At 39.7% G+C, this 21,853-nt stretch overlaps 1 protein-coding gene across 1 annotated transcript; it reads left to right on the top strand.

Annotated features, from left to right (window-relative positions):
* Nucleotides 1-1,271: 1,271 nt before the first annotated feature.
* Nucleotides 1,272-2,321, top strand: LOC118667152 (olfactory receptor 1L8-like). Its single transcript, XM_036329943.1, has 2 exons — nucleotides 1,272-2,072; nucleotides 2,178-2,321. The coding sequence occupies exons 1-2, from the start codon at nucleotides 1,272-1,274 to the stop codon at nucleotides 2,319-2,321; spliced, it is 945 nt and encodes a 314-aa protein (XP_036185836.1).
* The last annotated feature ends 19,532 nt before the right edge of the window (nucleotides 2,322-21,853 follow it).

Genomic DNA, 21,853 nt, shown 5'->3' with positions numbered 1-21,853 from the left:
CCACAGGCCGACGCTCTATCCACTCAGCCAAACCGGTTAGGGCTGTAGGAGGTGTTTTTAAATGCATGAAAATTTCAGTGTAATATGCTCCATTCAAAGTGTGTGAAAGAATATGCTATCCCTAAATAAATTATTTTAAACACTTTGGTGATAAGAGTATGTTCCCTGTAGAGATTTTTATGGTAACCAAGAATATATAAATAACTAATGTCTCAAAATATTGGAAATTCCCTATGTAATATGTCCATTCACAAGGTATGGATGAATATGCTGACTCTAAAAAATTGACTTAAAACACTTTGCTGATACCAGATCTCTCATTGCAGAGTTTTTGTGGTAGCAAGAAACAGAGACCATTTTGATGTCCATCCAGGTAGCTAGAAATGACTGGGGAAAAAAACCATATATACTGTAGCTTAAAAATTAACATGTTTCTCATTGATAGTTTTAGATACATATATGAAAGATGAACTTTAAAACATGACTTGAATACTCAACAATTGATGCCCATCCTGTATAAATGTGATTTAGGACAGGAGGTTAAAGAAAGGAAAAACAATTCACAAAAAAGGGGAGACTTACACAGACTGATGATGATAGATTGTCATGAGTTACGGAGGCTGAACCTCTCACTCTATAACCAGAGGAGGAAAAAAAAAATCAACACTTTATTGAACTGGGCTCACCATTCCCCTTAGATTTGCCCTGTAGGTAATTTTGGCAAACCCTTGTTTTTCCCAAGACACACCTAAATTTGCTTTGATAGAGGACCGAGTGTCCTGAGACTTTTCTATCTAAAACACCTCCATCGACATTCCCCATCCATCTCCATTCCTTTAAATACTGCTTTATTTTCTTCACAGATTTTATCCCTACTTTATGTTACATCCTGTATTTTGTTTGTTGATCATCTATCTTTCCAACTAGAACATGAACTACACAAAGGCAAGGACTTGTTTTTACTGCTATGTCCCCACAAGGGAAGAATAGGAATGAATGAACTTGAATCTGAGAGGTCCATCTCTGACGGTTTCTAAAGGAAAACTCTTATTCTTTCCCTCCAGCTTTCTGTATAAAGACTTTGTGATGCTGATGGGCTTGGAAAGGAAGGACCACATCAAGAACTATGAGGTTGACAAGCTGTCCCTGCACAGCAGCTAATTGTGATTAAATAGAGGAAGCAAAGACTTTTCTGGGTTCTCAAGATTTGGGTTATGGAATCGGAGCATGTTAAATAACAAAACGTCTTGTACATAACTAGACCCAAGCCAATGGAAAGAGTCAACCAAACCAGCAGTGTCTCTGAGTTCATCCTCCTGGGACTTTCCTCCAGGCCCGAAGACCAGAAGCCGCTCTTTATTCTGTTCCTCATCATATACCTCATCACTCTAACAGGGAACTTACTCATCATTTTGGCCATCCACTCTGACCCCCAACTCCAGACCCCCATGTATTTCTTTTTGACTTTCCTGTCTTTCACTGACATTTGCTTCGCAACAACCATTGTCCCCAGGATGCTAGTTAACTTCCTATCAGAGAAGACCATCTCTTATGCTGGGTGTCTAACTCAGATGTATTTTATCTATGCTTTGGGCAACACCGACAGCTTCCTCCTAGCAGTCATGGCCTTTGACCGTTATGTGGCCATCTGTGACCCCTTCCACTATGTCACCACCATGAGCCATCACCGCTGTGTTCTGCTGGTGGCCTTTTCCTGCTCATTTACGCACATGCACTCTCTCCTACACACACTTCTGCTGAATCATCTCATCTTCTGTGACTCCAATGTTATCCACCACTTCCTCTGTGACCTTAGTCCCCTGATGAAATTGTCCTGCTCCTCCACATTTATCAATGAAATTGTGATAATGACAGAGGGACCTATTGTTTTGGTGACCCCTTTTCTATTCATTACTTTCTCTTACATGCGAATCCTCATCACAGTGCTCAAAATCCCCTCAGCAGCTGGGAAACACAAAGCCTTCTCCACTTGTGGTTCTCACCTCACCGCAGTAACACTCTTTTATGGAAGCATCTTTTATGTCTACTTACAGCCCCTCTCCACCTACACTGTCCAGGACCACATAGCAACAATTGTCTACACAGTTTTGACCTCCATGCTAAATCCTTTTATCTACAGCCTGAGAAACAAAGACCTGAAACAAGGCCTGAGGAAGGTCCAGGACCACATAGCAACAATTGTCTACACAGTTTTGACCTCCATGCTAAATCCTTTTATCTACAGCCTGAGAAACAAAGACCTGAAACAGGGCCTGAGGAAGCTGATGGGCAAGAGGAAAGCCCAGGCAGCTCCCTCCTGACAAGCCCACTGGAATCTGCTCCCCTTGGATCTGGCTTCTATTGGCTCTTGATGAACAGTCACACTGTTGGAGGTTAGCACCCTTAACCCATGTGAGACGGGGCTAATGTGGGCACTTACATCCATTGATGACAGCCCCACCAATTGGCCCTGCCTCTGCTCATATGATACCCTTCCTCGCTATTCCTCCACTTCCCTACAAAGTAGATTCTTCACTTTCTCATCTTCCAAATACTGTTATATTTCTTTTTCTCCAAATATTTCCTAAACAAATTTCTTTCTTTTCATTAAGTCATCCTCCAAAGCTCTTCACATTTCAATATATTGCTGAAAATCATTAGTTAATGTATAGCTTTGCAAATACTTGTAGAGAGAAAGAAAGGAGAGAGGAAAGAGGAGGAGGTAAAAGGTTTCATTTTAGATAATTTTATCATTTTGAGGATTTTTATAATGCTTTATTGTACTTTTTCTAAAAACGTTTATCTTTCTGTCTAGGGAAACCTCTCACACCATCATTTTTCTGTCTATCCTTACTTTATCATATTGCTATGGCTTTATTTCTTTTAAATTTTCTCTCATATTTTTTACCATACAATTTAAAAATGCTAATGGCCAGGAATGACAAGAATTAAGAGTGATAACATTATCAATTTCACAGTGGGGAGGTTAGAACCATTCTTCCATCTATCCTAAAGCTAATGTTTAAAAATATGTGATTTAATATTTTATTCCAGAAACTCCCACCCTTAGAAATCTAACATATTGAAATATTATCACAAATGTATATTGAATATATGTATCCTATATAATAAAAGGCTAATGTGCAAATAGACCGAATGGTGGAAAGACTGGTCACTATGAAGCACACTGACCACCAGGGGGCAGACGCTCAATGCAGGAGCTGCTCCCGGTGGTCAGTGCGCTCCCACAGGAGGAGCGTCACTCAGCCAGAAGCCAGGCTCATGGCTGGCGAGCACAGTGATGGTGGTCGGAGCCTCTCCCACCTCTGAGCAGTGCGGAGCGGGCCTAAGCCAGCAGTTGGACATCCCCTGAGGGGTCCCGGACTGTGAGAGGGCACAGGCCAGACTGAGGGACCTACCCTTCCCCCACCCAATGCACGACATTCGTGCATTGGGACTCTAGTAGGACAAGAAAAAGAGATGCTCAGTAATTAGAAGTTTGCCCTGCACTATAAATAGGTCAATTTTAAAAGGACTAACCACAAAAGAAAAATTATTCAATTGCCTTTTATAAAAATCTAAAACTTCTGCTAGTCAAAAGACCCCTTAAGAAAGTGAAAAGATAAAAATATTTACAGTACATATATCTGCTAAAGGACATATTCAGAATATATATAAAGAGCTCATGCAAATCAATAAGCAAAAGCATACAACTCATTTTTTTTAAATGGGCAAAAAACGTAAACAGACATTTTACAAAAGAAGAAACTCAAATGGCCAAGATCCAGTTTGAACAGGGACTTGACATCATTACTGATCAGAAAGAGGCAAATTAAAGCCACAATGCCGTACCGCTGAACATTCAATAGCATGGCTACAATTTAAGACAATACAAAATTTTGGTAGGAGTTGGAACAACTCAAAGTCTTCTATATTGGTGGTGGAAATGTAAAATTATAGAATAACTTTGGATAACATTTTGGCAATTCCTAATAAAATGAAACATGCAACTACCTTACTTCTTTTTTTTTTAAGTGTTCAAAAAAATTGTAGCAGCTTTATTCACAATAAGCCAAACTAAAAACAACCCAAGTGTTGAACAGGAAACAGATAAATAAATCATCAGTATAAAGCCATACACTTAATATTTAAATCATCTCACTATATTTAAATTATTATTCAATGTTAAAAGAAGTGGATGACCTTGACATGATGAGCAAAGACTCTGGGGAGTATTCTGCAGTGATGCGCAATATAGATTAATGTCAGGCAAACATGACTTCATCTGAATATAAAGGAATATATTTGAGAATTTGGGGAGATGCAGAGGTGGGCATGAGAGAGTCATAATGCTCTGTATCACCGCACAAAAATTAACTTCACCTCACAGAGTTTCTCCTTGTCTTGTGAATCCTGTTGACTTGAGTCCAGGATAACATTTGCATGTGCAGATTGGAGATATTTCTGCTCAGACTTCTATTTAAATTCCTCTAAATTTGACCGTGCATATTCCTAAAGGGAAAAGGGCTGGATAGTGGCTTTACCTATGGGGCTAAATTAAGACTGACCATACGTGATGCCTCACTCCCTCCTGATAGGGATACCCAAGTCCCATCATTCTTTGCCTTTCTACTCCTTCCTAGAAATGGATAAAAGAACTAGCTCTAGAGAACCTAATCCTGCTGCATGCCTATAGAGGGCAGTATAGCTGTACCAGAAATGTCTAGAGAAGCCCAGTCTATGTTAAGCAGGTAGTAATTGGAAAAAGTGAGAGAACCAGGGCAGTTGAAAAGAGATCACATAATGGGAAATAATGACAAGGAAGGGAGTTGCCATTCTTAAGAAACTACCTCAATGCTAGAGAATAATATTCTGAGCTGTTTCTTTCTTTCATCGCGGTGCTGAGTCATGGCCAATACAGGAAGATGCCCCAGGATCCATTTTCCCCTGAGAAGGAGAACTGGGCCGAAGCCAGACTACAACAATTTCCTGAAAACACATCAGAGTTCCTTGATGACCTGCCTAGATAATATTAGATTAGGATATCATTTCAGTCACATTTTGTTGTTATACTTATCATGCTGATTCTCTGTATCCCTAAGAGGATTCCTGCCTTTGAACCTCACTGGATATACCATGACTGTCAGCTAACACCTGCTACATTATGTTTCTGTAAACCAGGACAACACCTGGTTAAAGCAAGTCTCTGGGTATGAGGGAGGCACATTGCTGTTCTCTGCTCAGTATGTTGGAATCTAAAATTTGCTCTTTTGACTACACCAGATATGGATATGAATGGAAAACTATACTAGCAAGCATTCAAGGAATCATAGTGATGTCCAAGAAGGCAATATTGGCACAATATGGTTGTCACTCTAGAACTTCCCCCAACAAATGATTACGGGAAGCCTTTGAGATAATTGAACGTAACTGCAACTACCAAGTGAATATGCTCACCTGGCAGTATCTTGAAGAACACAATACTTTTTTGTGCATGTAGTTACTTGAATTAGGCGCATGTCATAAATACTCATGGCAACAATACTTGTGGTCACATAACTTTGACCTAGAGAACTAAAAGGAACTAAGAGTGTTGGGAGCTTGAATCAAAAAGAAAGTACTTTCCTAAAGAATTACCATTATATTCTAAATGATCACTAGAGGGAGTCCTCTTCCAGGAAACTGGCAAAACTTAGTGTTTGACACAGAAATAGGATGAAGCTGTTGAATAGAGTGCCAGCGGTTCTCAACCTGTGGGTCGCGAACAATGAAAATACATCCTGCCTATCAGATACTTACATTACGATTCATAACAGTAGCAAAATTACAGTTATGAAGTAGCAACGAAAATAATTTTATGGTTGGGGGTCACCACAACATGAGGAACTGTATTAAAGAGTCGCAGCATTAGGAAGGTTGAGAACTACTGTAATAGACCATGCGTTTACTAAACTGACTCAGCATCTTGCTTGTCATTGAGTCTGAGAGAGAACACACACCCTCACCCAGGAAGAAACAATTGCCATGTTGATAGCAATAGGGTCTAATGTATTTAAACAGTGATGGCCAGTTAGGTTCAAGTAAGAGGAGGCTCATTTGTGGGAATATTATGATCAGCCTAAACTACGTCAAGATGTTACTGGTAAGCATGATATTTACTGATAATCTCTTACAGCCACCGTGCCCAAAAAGTAGAAAGGACTTTTGACTTTCTGTGATATAACTGGTAGAGTTTGAACAGGTTAAGGATCAACCTTAGATCATGCCCCTGGGAGACAAATGGGCAGTGTGCCACAAATGATACCTAAATCTTGAGTTAATGTAAAACTTGTTTCTTGGGGGGTGGAGTAGCGTATGCCCCCAGACCAGATGGAACCTAGAGTTTACTGAGCAATGACCTTCAGTAATTACACCAGTTGTGGGAAATGTGTGGCTGTTGAGAAAATGATATTTTTGCAGGGAAGGTTAGGAAATTGTCAAGGTTATAACTAATGTGGACATGTTATACATTATTTAATCTATCTGCCACAACTATATGGAATAGTAAGAAATTTTTACACTGAGTTATGAAAATAGGTATAAAATGGTTGCCAGAGTTAAAAGATATTTTGGGAAATCAAATTAGAACTTACAATTGATGTAATACTCATGGAGACTTATTGGCCAGCGAGAAAAGTAAATTTAGTTTTAGAAAAGTGATATGTATAACTGAATGCCTTTGTTAAAGCCTATAAAAATTCAAATGATAGTAGAAAAGAAGAGGGAGGGAAACAGTCCAACTGAAAAAGATGTATCAGAAATGTGAGGGAATAAAATCACGGTTCAATGTGATTATCGGGAGGTATTCTAACTCCTAATTGGATGATAGATGTCTTAATGTTGCAGATTTTTTTAAATGTCTATTTTTGTACATCAAATATTGTATATATTACTATATCAAGAATTTTTGCATTGTTTCTTTTTCTTTTTTCTTTTTTTTTTTTAATATATTTTATTGATTTTTTACAGAGAGGAAGGGAGAGAGAGAGAGAGCTAGAAACATCGATGAGAGAGAAACATCGATCAGCTGCCTCCTGCACACCCCCCACCGGGGATATGCCCGCAACCAAGGTACATGCCCTTGACCGGAATCGAACCTGGGACCCTTCAGTCCGCAGGCCGACGCTCTATCCACTGAGCCAAACCGGTTTCGGCTGTTTCTTTTTCTAATTTTATTTTTTGTTTTTCACTTAGAATTGACATACAATATTATGTTAGTTTTATGTGTATAACACAGTAATTTATGTGACTTATGAAGTGATCACTCCAATAAATCTGGTACCCACCTGACACCATACATAGTTATTACAATATTATTAACTATACTAGAGGCCCTGTGCACGAAATTCAGCCCAGCATGCACCCTCTCTAATCTGGGACCCCTCGGGGGATGTCGCAGGGACTGGGCCTAAACCGGCAGTCAGACATCCCTCTCACAATCCGGGACTGCTGGCTCCTAATCACTCACCTGCCTGCCTGTCGGATTGCCCCTAACTACTCTTCCTGCCAGCCTGATAGCCCCCTAACTGCTCCCCTGCTGGCCTGATTGACACCTAACTGCTCCCCTGCCAGCATGATTGTCCCCAACTGCCTTCCCCTGCAGGGCTGAGGGGACTGGGGAACTCTGGCTGGCTGAGGCAGGGCTGAGGGGACTTGGCACCGCCATCTTGTGGCTGTGCACTGCCATCTTGTGAGGGCATGGCAGTCAATTAGCATATTCCCTCTTTATTAGATAGGATATTCCCAGGATTATTCTGTACCTGCCAACTTGTACTTCTTAATCCCTTCACCTTTTTCACCCATCCCCCCAACTCCCTCTCCTATTGGGTAACTGTCAAAGTAATTATTTTTTTAAATGTCTAAGGAATATATGGCAAAGAAATATTGACAACTGTCAGACGTAAACTGAATGGAAAGAATTAACAGATGAACTGTAATCATTTCTTCATTCTCTGGGAAGCCTGAGGATTTGACTCTTGGTTCCACATCTTTTAACAGTAATTCAAAGAACATATCTGTGTATACCTGACCTAAGATATATTAGGATCCTGCTGTTTAGTGAACCAGAGTGTGTGCCTGTTTGTCAAGATTGCCTATTGGGTAACGAGTAATTAACAAAAGTCAGCTGTACATAAATATAGGAGCTAGAAATACATCCCTGAGAAGACTGCATGATCATCAAGACATAAAAGTCAAAGGGACCCCAGGTCTGGTGCAATTCTTGACCTAAGTAAAGATTAACATTAAGGTGAGCCAGGCCAACAGAGCTGGACACCTGCATATATTATGGGCTCCGTTAGGGTCACTTGGACTAAATTGGATCTTGGCAAGATGCCCCTTAGGCTTCCACTAAGGAGAACTTTAGGAGAACTTGCTCTGTTTCTTGTAATGACCTTGCTGAAAAGGCTTTTCTTTGTATTGCACAGTAATCTCTTCATGAAAACCCACAAGAGATATTTTTTCCCTAATCACAGAGCCAGATTTGGTAGTGTGTCTCCTAAATAAGAGAGTTCTCTTATCTCTTGGATACTGAGAACTATATCAATGATCTTCTCACCTTCTTCCCTTGACTATTAGGGAGCTCAGAGTTAAATGAGCTGCTAACCAAGTTATCAGAACTTCCTACTGATTTTGTGCACTTGCCTCACACTTACCATCATCATCTTCCTAACACCTCTTTTTTTGCTTCTTGTTTGTCACCTATTTTTTTTTATATTGTATCTATCTTTCTAAACAACCCCATTATTTTTAGAAGAGAATAAAGTAGAAAAAATAAGAAAGAGAAGGAAGGAGAGAGCAAACATGGAAGGAAGGTGGAGTGAAGTGAAGAAACCCATCCAGCAAAACACTTGACTAGTTGTTTCTGTGTGAATCTGCAGTATCCAGAGGATAAGGTTCAGGAATCTAAAATGTAGATTAATGGAAAGTCTAGTCTCTCTCCCGAGCATGCCCCCTTTCCTTTAATACGTACAGAAATTCTTGAGGACCCTTTTCGGCATTGAATGGGCAAGTCCTACATTTTTCTCCTTGATCTAAGAGCCAGAGATGCTCGCTGGAGGATAAATGACTTCACTTCAGCTAACAGAAGCCAGTAGCTGGAAGGAGCTGCTAGGCCACTATTGCAGCTTGGAACATTTCTAAGAGCTTCCCCAAGAGATAAACCACATAAAGCATTGTTCTCACTCCATACTGAAGATCTAACACTAAGGAGCCCTGACATCAGCATCCCGTGAACCCAAATAACCTGATGCTATCTCATACAGCAACACACAACTCCAATTTACCTTCATGACTGTCCCTGGACAAGTGTGTCCGCGGGCACACACACATAGACACACACCAACCCATACCTTTCCGTTGCCTAAAAACTGTTGTCTCCCCATATTAACCTATCCCATCCACACCAAAAAATAATAACAAGTCGCCACTATTGACATCCCCCTCTTCCAAAATACTCACCATTGTTTCTCAACCCTTAGTCACCTACTAATGGGAAAGCTGAGTCACACCTATTAGATGTGACCACCATTCAGAGGAGGCTCTCGGAATATTCTCAACACCAAGTAGGAAGGACCTCACATTCTCCATTCCCTTTGGCTATGCTTTGCTTTTTAAACTTGGAGAAGGCAAAGAGCAGAGTTTCCTGGGGGGACAGCATGGAGAGAGAATACCCTTTTCCCTCAGAGCACAAGGAACTCCAAGGAGGCCTGATGAACAGAGATTAAGCCATTACAGGATTGGAGAGGTCTTGGGACATGTAAGTCCTGAGCTCAGTGACTCTGGGTAACTCTGTCTTCTGAAATGATGAGTCAGTGTGGGGCTAAGGACCAGAGGTAGGGAATGAGAAAGGAACTTGAAAGTGCTGGGGACCTGTTATCCCTGTCGTCCATACATGCTGCCCTCCTTGTTTGAGGTGAGGGGGAATATAAGGAGGCTGGAGCCTTTAGCTGAAGTGTGGGTTCTGAATAAATTTTGCAGATGTGGCATGGAAAAGGCTTCTGCATCTGGAAAGACTGCAGTGGAGAGAAAACATCTGGATGTCGGAAGCAACCGGGACTAAATAACTCCACCTTCACAGTCCACACCTGCTGGGTGTACCTTCCTCAGGCCTGCCATCTGAGAACAGTGAGTGTTCATGAATCAAACCTTGTCAAAACTCATTTTGAGTGTTTTGATAAGATATCAATGAATCAGGAAAGGGGTATCCATGTATTATTGTCAGAATTCACTGAACAAAATTGAGGGTTATCTGTGTGTACAAAAAGGAATGGGTGGTCACTATGACTCAGCCTCTGGTTCTCACATGTTTGATTAACCTACGTGCAGACTGGGCAGACTTCCAAGGTTTAACCATGACTGGCTACTTACTTTACTCAAATATTTTTCTCTGTTTCACAATACAAATAGCTAACTTTGGGGGGTGAGGGTGCCGACCACCTGCCAGGCATGGTGCTTCTACATCCATTGAGTCCTCCCGATAACTCTATGAGTTGGGTACTCCCATTGTCCCCACTTGACTGATGGAGAAACTGTGTCACAGAGAGGTTAAGTAACTTGCCCTAGACCACTTACGTGATAAGGACAGGGCCCATGCTCTTGGTCTCCATGCAGTGACACCTCTATAACAGCCAAAGCATTTTCCCTCTTCAGGGAGAAGCCAAGAGGCCTGGATTCCAGTCTTCGTTCTAACAATAAAATGTCATGATAATTTAGGTCCTTCCTTCCACCAGTCCTCAAGTTTCCTCTTCTTTAAAATGAAGGGGTTAAACTACATGGTCTCTAAGAATTTCTCCAGCTCAGAGTTTCTATGAGTCATTTTCAAGTTTAAGCAATAAGAAACCAGAGGCACCTTCCGGGAGAGAAGGAAGGATCCTGCCATTCCAGGCTGGTCTCCGCCCCACCCACAGTGAATTAAATGAAATATTGCTCTTTAGATGGCAGCTTGAGGTCCACTGTGTTTCTTCCTTACATCTGCTCAGAATCCTAAGTGACTATCCAGGCATTCTTTCATCCTGCAAATATTTATCAAGGGACTATTCTGTTCCAGGCACCGTTCCAGGGAGGGTGGTGTAACCAAGAACCAGACACAGTCCTCATACTTGGGCAGCTCAGAGTCTAGTGGGGAAGACAATGTTGTCAGTATTAAGATTAAGTTCCATGTTGCGTGTGCAAGAGCATTGCCTAACCCAGAATTGGTGGAAGAATGGTCAGTCGGCTTCTGAAAGGATGTGATAGCTATTCGGAGCCTAAATGATTTGTCACCTAGGCTGACAGGAGAATGGGCATTTCAGGCAAATGCAATATTAAGTCCCTAAGGCAAGAAGAAGCAAGAAATGTCTTACAACTAGAACATGGAATGCAAAAGGGGAGGGAGGCAGACAAGATGAGGCCAGTGGCCCAGCAGAAGCCCATCAGGGCAAGCTCATTGGGCCATAGGAAGGAGCTGGCCTTTAGTCTGTAGGTTATGAGAGGCTTATGCAGCAGAAAAGTGACTGTTAGGGGTTGAATTGTGTCCCCCAAAATAGATATTTTAGAGTCCCATTTCCCAGTATCTCAGAATGTGACCTCATTTGGAGATAGGATCTTCATGGGGGTAATCAAGTTAAAATGAGGTCATTAGGGTGAGTTCTAATCCAACATGACTGGTGTCCTCATAAAAAGGGGACATTTGAACACAGAAACCTACATGAATACTGGAAGAGGTTGTGAAGGGACACAGGGAGCAGACCACCAAGGTGGTCTACAAGGCAAGGAGAGAGGCGTGGATGAGACCCTTACCTCACAGCCCTCAGAAAGAACCAACCCTGACAGTACCTTAATTGTGGACTTCTACCCTTCAGACTTGCGAGATAATAAATTTTTGTTAATGTCCCTCAATTTGTGGTACTTTGTTACCTACCAAACTAATACAGTGACTTCTTCTAATTTGCATTTTTGAACAATTGAGCTGTCTATAGTATAGAGAACACATTGAAAGGGGACAAGAATGGCTACAAGGAGGCTGTTTTGAAGGAGGAGATGATAAAGGTCTTCATGAGGGCAGTGATGGCAAAGAAAGAGAGAACAGCAGGCTGGGAGAGGTTGTAGAGGTAAAATCTCCAGGATATCGTCATAGGTTGAGAAATGGGAGGAAATGAGGAATCAAGGGCAGGGCCTGGTCCATGTCTGTAGTTCAGATAAACATGTGGCCAGAGTAAAGGCTAGTCATCCACTCCATCCCGAACCACAGGCATGAGTTCTATAATACAGGCAACTTAGGGACACACAGAAGAGTAACCACATTCAGCTTGCAACCAGTTCTGACTTTTATCTTGAGGTTCCGCCTAGCTTAATGCATGTGAGTTCGTTTTCTCCACAAATATTTATTGACCACTCACAATGTGCCAGACACTCTGCTGACCTCTGAGGATATAATGGTGAGGTAAAGGAAACAGGATGGCTGCGTAATATGTCAAGAAGACCAATATTGATTACATAAATAAATGACTCATTACAGACTGTGGTCTGAAGGAAGGAAAGAGTTCTAAGACAGCATAAAACAGGGTGACTTGGTCCAGGAAAGTATTGGCTGAGCTGAATGAGATCCAAAGGACAATAGAGAAGAAAAGCATGTAGGGCAAGGACCATCAGGAGCCAGTACAGGGAGGAGACTGACACATTTGAGGACCTGGATGAAGCCCCTGAGGCAAATAAGCCTGAGGGGAGGCTGGAGAGGAGTAGGGATTCAACAAGTACTGAAGAGGGACTTTGTGCTGGCTTAAGCAATGTCCTCCTAAAATTCATACTCACCGGAACCTTAGAATGGGCCCTTACTTGCCAATAGGGTCTTTATAGAAATAATCAAGTTAAGCTGAGGCCATACTGGATTTAAATGGGTTCTAATCCAATGACTGGAAACCTTATAAGAAGAGGGAAATTTGGGCATATGGAGAGGAGAATGCCACATGAAGACACAGACACAGAGGGAAGACAGAGAAAAGGCAGCCATATGAAGACGGAGGCAGAGATTGAAGTGATGCATCTACAAGCTAAGATCAGGAACAGAATTACTCATATTTTTACTCTCAGTGAGTATTTAATACAATGATATTGGATAATCATGAGAGCATAAATCCCCAGTGATTAGGAGTGTTTTAGAAATATGTTCATATATAATATAGCTTTTTGCCGGCTGTTAATGAAAATTTTGGCTGAAAGGATGATCATAAACACCATGTGCCTAAGTCAGCAGGCATCTTATTTACCCGATCCACTTAATTGTTTGTTTCTTTTTGTTTATGTGTTTTGGTTACAAGGGTAGTAGAGAGATGAGCCTCAACCTGACATATCTAAATAAGTATTTATAGGGAACTAGAAGAAAATGCATCCCTGAGGTCCACCTGGTATTCTTTCTGAAAGGAAATCCACTCTGATGAATTTCCACTCTGATGCAGGTTAAACTTTTTTATTATTCAACCTTTTGGGGATTGTGGAAGAGAAGATAGAATCATGGACCGTTTAAAGGAATCCTAGAAGAGAGCAATAATAACTTGTGGAATTGGAAATTCTAGGATTTTCTGTATCCATTGGTGTATGCAGGCTCATGGAGACAGACAACCAAACCAGCAGTGTCTCCAAGTTCACCCTCCTGGGACTCTCCTCCAGCCCGAGGACAAAAAGCTACATTTTTCCCTTTTCTTCATCATGTACATAGTCATCGTGGTGGGGAACTTGCTCATCATCCTGGCCAGCAGCTCCAGACATCCATGTGTTTTTCCTTTAGCATCTTATCTTCATTTACGTTTGCTACACAACCATTGTTCCCAAGATGCTGATGAACTTTCTGTCAAAGAAAAATTCCTATGCTGAGTGTATGATACAGATGTATTTTTCTTATCTTTTGCCAACACAGAATGTATTTTAATAAACATTGCCTTTAAATTATTAGAAGTATGTATATACATTTTTGAGACACCCTATATATTTCCATCTTGTACATATACCCACCAGCCAAGGCCACCTTATTAGGGCCCCAGAATGACCCAAGGTCTTTGCACCATTCCTCATTCCCACCTCCCATTCTCTTTTCCTATTCATTCCTTCCAAGAACAGTGAAAACTAATATTTTTCATTAATTTTTCTTGACCAAATTTCTCCTTTTTCAATAAATTTGAGTTCCCAGTATCCTTACGTATTTTTAAGAAACAGCTGCAATCAAGTTGTTCAATTTGCAGCAATTTCAATGTCTCTGAAATTACATGTGTGTCTGTGTGTGAAAGTGCCTATTGTAATCTCTAGAGCAATCATAAACACAGAGGCGTAGCTAAACAGTCACTAGAAGAAATAAAATAGAATACTAAAAAAATAATCAACCTACCCAAAAAGAGGCTGGAAAGAACAGAGAAGAAAAATCAGATGGGAGAAATGGAAAACAAACACCAAAATGGAATGGTAGCTTTAAACCCCAAACTATCAATAATTATATTAAATGTAATTATTCTAACTGCCTCTTTAGCAGAGATTTTAAAAAGATTGTCAGCCAGATTTTAAAAAGAATTACATGCTTTTTACAAGAAATATGCTTTAAACATAAAGATAGAGGAAGGCATAGGGACGGTAGCCACTGCAAATATGCAGTTCTTCTCTACTTCATCGTGGAACACCACTAGTCTACAGGTGAACATTTGAGAAACAGTGGTGTGGAACACACTGGAACATGGGAGGTAGTTCACAGACTCTGTGATCTGAGGTTGAGATTTTACTTTGGTCCTGGAGCATATTGGGAGGGTGCTACCTCAGCTCACCTTGAAGCGATGTCTAATGGCATTCTTTTCTAGGCACAAGTCCTCATTAGGTCCATTTACTATGCTTAATGTGTTAAATATTTTATGTTTATTATTCCATTTAATTTCCACCAGAATCCTGCAAGATCGGTGCTAACATTATTCCCATTTTACATGAGGACTCTGAGATATAGTTAAATTCTATAGCTTGCTACAAACACAGTTAGTAGAATTATGGAGTTGGGATTTGAAATATCTGTCTGACCCAAAACCTTTCCCTCAATATGTTGATTGCCAACTCAAAATGGAACTCATCTATGTGTAATTAGCAATAAACACCAGCCATAGTTAAAGCACCAACCAGAGAATAATATTGATACTTAATGTTAATAAAGTTTAACTAAAGGAAAACATTATTCAGGGGAAATTGCCCAAAGGACACTCAGAGCCCACCCATACTTTCTCAAACCTCGAAATCCCACATATATCAACCCAGGTCACTGGAGACCTGAGCACCAGACAGCATTATTTTTGCCTACAAACTGTTGTTTATGTGAATTTTTATGCACCAAAGATTGCCAAAAGCCTAACTTGAAGCTGGTTTAAAAGAAATCCAGGCAATATGTCTGTTCTTAGAACACAGATGTTAATATTTCACCTAAGTCACCCATTTGTTTTTTCTTTGTTCACTGTGAACTCAGTGACTGACCAACTCAGATTTGGAGCCACAAGGGCCATTATAGTCTGCACTTTCACAGTCATTTCTGGCTCAATGCTATGTCTCCACCCTTGTTTATTCCCTCTTTTTTTTATTGTCTAACATAATGTTCAGTTTATTTTATCTTGTATTTTGTATTTTATTTCAAGCTTTCTTAAACTCTCCAGAAATAAGACTTAGTTAAATATAAATAATTTTAAATCAGAGAAGGAAATCCATCAAAATTTAGAAACAATGGTTATCCCTAGAGAATGGAAGTATATGATTTTTAAATTTTGCTTCTTCATAAAGGGTCCCCGCTCTCTGACCATAAACATTGTTTCTTTTATAAATACAAAAATATATTTTTTGATTAAAAACTATAAAATTCTATCTAATATTATTTGTTTAGGATATTGGTAAAAGTGCAGTCCATTAGTGGAAGTTGAAGGTGAAGACAGAGACATTTTCAAGGAGGGGGACTGTGGTAGTTAACTTCATGTATCTACTTGGCTGGGCCATGGTGCCCAGATATTCGGTTGAACATTGTTCTGGATTATCTATGAAGGTCTTTTTTGGATGAGATTAACATTTAAATCAGTGAACTTTTTTTTTTATTATTATTATTAGTTAAGGTATTACAAATGTGTCCTCATCCCCCCCATTAACCCCCAACCTCCCCCACACACACAAACTCATGCTCCCATCCCCCTGTTGTCCATGTCCATTGGTTTGGCTTATATACATGTATACAAGTCCTTCGGTTGATCTCTTCCCCTTACCCCCGCCCTCCCCTACTTTCCTTCTGGGGATTGATAGCCTGATTGCTGTTTCTCAGTCTTTGAGTCTGTCCCTTTTCATCAGTCTATGTTGTTCTCTATAATCCACAAATGAGTGAGATCATGTGGTATTTATCTTTCTCTGACTGGCTTATTTCACTTAGCATAATGCTCTCCAGTTCCATCCATGCTGTTGCAAAAGGCAAGAGTTCCTTCTTTTTTACTGCAGCATAATATTCCATTGTGTATATGTACCACAGTTTTCTAATCCAATCATCTGCTGATGGGCACTTAGGCTGTTTCCAAATCTTAGCTATGGTGAATTGTGCTGCTATGAACATAGGGGTGCATATATCCTTTCTGATTGGCGTTTCTGGTTTCTTGGGATATATTCCTAGTAGTGGGATCACTGGGTCAAATGGGAGTTCCATTTTTAGTCTTCTGAGGTAGCTCCATACTGTTCTCCACAGTGGCTGCACCAGTCTGCATTCCCACCAGCAGTGCAGAAGGGTTCCTTTTTCTCCACATCCTCTCCAACACTTGTTGTTTGTTGATTTGTTGATGATAGCCATTCTGACAGGTGTGAGATGATAACGCATTGTCGTTTTGATTTGCATCTCTCGTATAAGTAGTGACTTTGAGCAGGTTTTCATATGTCTTTCGGCCTTCTGTATGTCCTCTTTCGAAAAGTGTCTATCTAGGTCCGTTGCCCATTTTTTTATTGGATTGTTTATCTTCCTTTTGTTAAGTTTCATGAGATCCCTGTAAGTGTTGGAAATTAAACCCTTATCGGTGGTATCATTGGCAAATATGTTCTCCCATGTAGTGGGTCTTCTTGTTGTTTTGTTGATGGTTTCCTTTGCTGTGCAAAAGCTTTTTATTTTGATGTAGTCCCATTTGTTTATTTTCTCTTTAGTTTCCATTGCCCTAGGAGCATTATCAGAGAAGAAATTTCTTCGGCATATGTTTGCGATTTCGCTGCCTGTGGATTCCTCTAGTATTTTTATGGTTTCCCGTCTTACGTTTAAGTCTTTTATCCATTTTGAGTTTTTTTTGTGTATGGTGTGAGTTGGTGATCTAGTTTCATCCTTTTGCATGTATCTGTCCAATTTTCCCAACACCATTTATTGAAAAGACTGTCTTGACTCCATTGTATGCTCTTGCCTCCTTTGTCGAATATTAATTGGGCATAGTGGTTTGGGTCAATTTCTGGGGTCTCTATTCTATTCCATTGATCTATATGTCTGTTCTTGTGCCAGTACCAAGCTGTTTTAAGAACAGTGGCTTTGTAATACAGTTTGATATCTGGTATTGAGATCCCACCTACTTTGTTCTTTCTCAGGATTGCTGCAGCTATTCGGGGTCTTTTTTTATTCCAGATGAATTTTTGGAACGTTCGTTCTAGATCTGTGAAATATGCTGTTGGTAATTTAATGGGGATTGCATTGAATCTATAAATTGCTTTGGGTAGTATGGACATTTTGATGATGTTGATTCTACCAATCCATGAACACGGTATATTCTTCCATCTGTTTATGTCTTCCTCTATCTCTTTTTTCAGTGTCCTGTAGTTTTCAGCATATAAGTCTTTTACCTCCTTAGTTAAGTTTATTCCTAGGTATTTTAATTTTTTTGGTGCAATGGTAAATGGGATTGCTTCTGTAGTTTCACTTTCTATAAGTTCTCAGTGAACTTTTAATAACACAGATTGTCCTCCTTGATGTGAGAGGGCCCCATCCAATCTGTTGAACATCTTAATAGAAAAAAGACTAACCTCCCCAAAGCAAGAAGGAATTGTGTCAGCAGACTACTTTTAGACTGGAACTGACAACCGTTTCCCCAGTCTCCAGCCTGCCAGCCTACCTTGTGGATTTTGGATTTACCAAGCTTCCATAATCATGAGTCAATTCCTTAAAAATTTTTAAAAATCACTCTTAAAGTTGGTTATATAGTTGGTTCAGTTTCTCTGGAGAACTCTGCCTAATACAGAGGTATACCATGTTAGTGGATCAGAAGACTCAATATTGTTGAGATTTCAGTTACCTGTTAGTTGATCCATTGCCAGAGTCAGTAATTTTTTTCTTTAAGTAGATACATATAAATAGTTTAGGCTTTATAGGTCCTATGGTTTCTGTCAAACTAGTCACCTGTGCCACTGTAGTGCAAAGGCAACCATAGACAACACAGAAACAGATGAGCATGACTGTGTCCCAGTAAAACTTTTATGAACACTGAAATTTGAATTTCATATGATTTTTATGTTACAAAATAGTCTCCTTTTGATTTTTTCAACCTTATAAAAAATGTAAAAACCATTATAAGCTTGCAGACTATACAAAAAATAGGGATGGGCAAGATTTGGGCGATGGGTCATAGTTTGCTGACCCCAATATATTGGTTCAATGCAATTTCAATCAAAATCCTATCACACTAGAACTGTAAGAATGTACATCTTAAATGTATGTAATTTTTATTTGTCAAAAATAGATAAATAAAATATCAAAAGCCAAAAATATATATATTTAATTCTACCAACCTTTTTTGTAGAAATTGGAAAACTTATCCTAAAATTTATATGGAAATGCCAAAGAATCTAGAAAAATCAAAATAAATGTGTGAGGGGAAAGAGGACTTACACTACCCAATTTCAAGACATACTAAACTCTAAGAATCAAGAGAGTTTACTATTGATTTTATAGGTCAATGAAACAGAATAGAATATTTCAGAAATATATCCACACATATATGGTCAATTGATTTTTTATGAAACTGCCAAGGCAATTTAATAGAGAAAGCATAGTTTTTTTTCAACAATTGGTGCTAGAACAATTGGCTATCAATATGATTTTAAAAAAGAAAGACTTCAATCCTTAACTCACCCCATTTTAAAAAATTAATTCAAAATAGATCATAGACTTACATTTAAGAGCTAAAGCTATAAAACTTCTAGGAGAAAATATAGAGAAAATGTTTGTAATCTTGGACTAAGCAAATATTTCTTTTTAATAAGAATTAAAAAGCACAAACCATAATAGAAAAAAATGATAAATTCAGCTTTATCAAAATATAAAACTTCTGCTATTTGAAAGACTCTGTTTAGAAAATGCAAAGACAGCTACAGACTGGGAGAACATGTTTGCAAAAATACATATCTGCTAAGGACTTGTATCCAAATAGATTAAAAAAAAATCTCAAATTAATAATAAGACAAACAACCCAATTAAATAATGGGCAAAAGATCTGAACAGACAAAAGTCAGACAGATGGCAAATAAGCATATGAAAAGATGTTCAACATCATTAGTCATTAGAGAAATGCAGATTAAAACCACAATGAGATACCATTCCACATCCACTAAAATACCAAGTGCTAGTGAGGGGAGTGTCTGGAAATCTTACCCATTGCAAAATGGAATAACCACTTTCCATTTTGGCAGTTGTTTAAAATGCTTTGACAGTTTCTTAAAACATTTAACCGTACAACCAAGCAATCCCACTCCTAGGTATTTATCCAAGAGAAATAAAAATATATGTTTACGCAAAGAACTGTGGCGCAATGGTGATAGCAGCTTTATTCATAGTAGCCAAAAAATTGGAGATAGTCTAGCAAGTGATGAATGGATGAGCAAAGGGTGATATATTCATACATGGAATATTACTCAGTAATTAAAAGGAATGAGCTACTGATATGTGCAGCAACTTGGATGACTCTCAAAAGCAGTAGGCAAAGTGAAAGAAGCCAAATAAAATAACACAAAAGACTACATAATATATGATTCTGTTTATATGACATTCAGGAATAGGAAACAGGAAATCAGTGTTTGCCTGGAGCTAAGAGTGGGAAAAAGGTAGTGACTACAAAGGGGCAAGAGCGGAATTTTCAGGGTTATGGAAATATCTTGGCTGTGATTGTTGCATAACAGTATACATTTGTCAAAAGTCATCGAATGGGATATTAAACATGGATCAATTGTATTGTACATAAATTATACTTTAAGAAATAAAATACTTTGTAGAAAACAAAGGTAGTTATATTTTAGACTTTGGGCTAGGGAAATGGTATTTTAAAATAAGATAAAAATGTATTGACAAGAAAATATTGATAAAGGTGGTTCAGCATTAAAGCCATAACCTGCAATGGTCTAAAGGGTTCCACATGAACTGGCCCTCTGACTTCTCTGGCCTCATGTCCTGCCTCTTTCTGCTCATTCAGTTTCATGTTCCTCAAACACACCAGACACACTTTGCCTTAGAGCTTTCACCAACCCCATCTTACACTCATTCACTGACTTCAGCAGAAAGGAAGTCACTAGAGATGACCATTCAAAACCCACCCTCCAACTTGGTGCTTCAATTCTAGGTGTCATTCCAGACCAGACCCATGATGACCCTGCACCTCTCATTGGGAAGTGTTGGGGGGGGAGGTAGCCTGAGAAAGGATCTCTGTTTCTGCAGTACTTGGAGTTTGTGACAGCCAAAGGCTATGGTTCCAATTAAGAGAGTGATCCACTGAGAGACCATGCTTAATTCCTGATCACCGCTCACTAATTAGGAGAAGCCAAACTTTTAACTAGAGATGTCACTTAATTAAACCATAAAGAACTTTCCTGAGTGGCTAATTAGTGCCAAAGCCGTGTAGCCAGAAAATTCTCAAATGGTGTTTCCCTGGGGCCTCGTTAACAAGATCAGAGAATAGACCAGGCCCCACAGAGGCAGCTCCAAGAGCACTGAAACTTTTCTTAAAGTATTTCACATTCAAAGCCTTCTGGCTTCCTCGAGGGGTTTAATCACCAACACTATTATCAAAAGCATCTTCCCAGTCTGTGTCCTGCCTGACTCCCCGGCCTCATTTCTCAGCCTGACATCATTCTTCCATTCCCAGAATAATGAATAGTTTTCATCACTTATGCTACCACTATTTAATTGTCTGGAGTGCTAACTTGGGAGTGATTCAAAACCCAATCCCAGTGAGAATTAGTGCTCTGTGATGGATTAGCCATGTTTGCCGTGGATGCGGAATGGGAGAGATTGTAGCATGCCCGCTAAGGGTTCACCATCCATGCTCTCTCCCAAATCCCAATGCATATGCGTCCCCCACACACTTAACACTTCTCTACACCTCCGTGTTTTCCTATGTGATTGTAATATCCTTACCTCTTCTCCACTTAATTAATGCCTAGCTGTCATCCTTAAAGCCCGACTTCTCCTCTATTGATTTAGCATTTTTCCTTATCTTGGGTCCCAGTGAGATTAACAACTCTCTCCATTGTGCTTTTAACATCAGCTTGTTGTGGCAAGTATTGCATGAGCTGAGCAATTGGGGTGGCATGCAAGAATAACTTCTAAAGAGAAATATTCTTGTCACAAAAAGGACTGGTAGTGTTGCTCTAGTGGGCAAAGGAAAATAGAAAGAATAGAGACATTTTCAGGGGGGAATAGGAAGACAAAAATAGAACCTGTAAGAATGGCCAAAAATTGAGAGGCCCTCCTCCTTACAGATACCGATGAGGGCTCAGCTACATAATAGCCCAGGATGTTGCAAGCAGAGTGAGTAATCAGTGAAGAGAAGAGCATAAT

Source organism: Myotis myotis, unplaced genomic scaffold (genome assembly GCF_014108235.1).
Source record: "Myotis myotis isolate mMyoMyo1 unplaced genomic scaffold, mMyoMyo1.p scaffold_m19_p_12, whole genome shotgun sequence".
Taxonomy (NCBI): Eukaryota; Metazoa; Chordata; class Mammalia; order Chiroptera; family Vespertilionidae; genus Myotis; species Myotis myotis.
The sequence above is the reverse complement of the archived record's forward strand: the minus strand, read 5'-3'. Positions and strand labels throughout refer to the sequence as shown.

Bases quoted from the DNA above. Each gene is read 5' to 3' on its own strand.
- LOC118667152 (XM_036329943.1), top strand. From the start codon at position 1,272: ATGGAAAGAGTCAACCAAACCAGCAGTGTCTCTGAGTTCATCCTCCTG. The intron at 2,073-2,177 runs GTCCAGGACCAC...GGCCTGAGGAAG, and splicing joins AGCCCCTCTCCACCTACACT to GTCCAGGACCACATAGCAAC.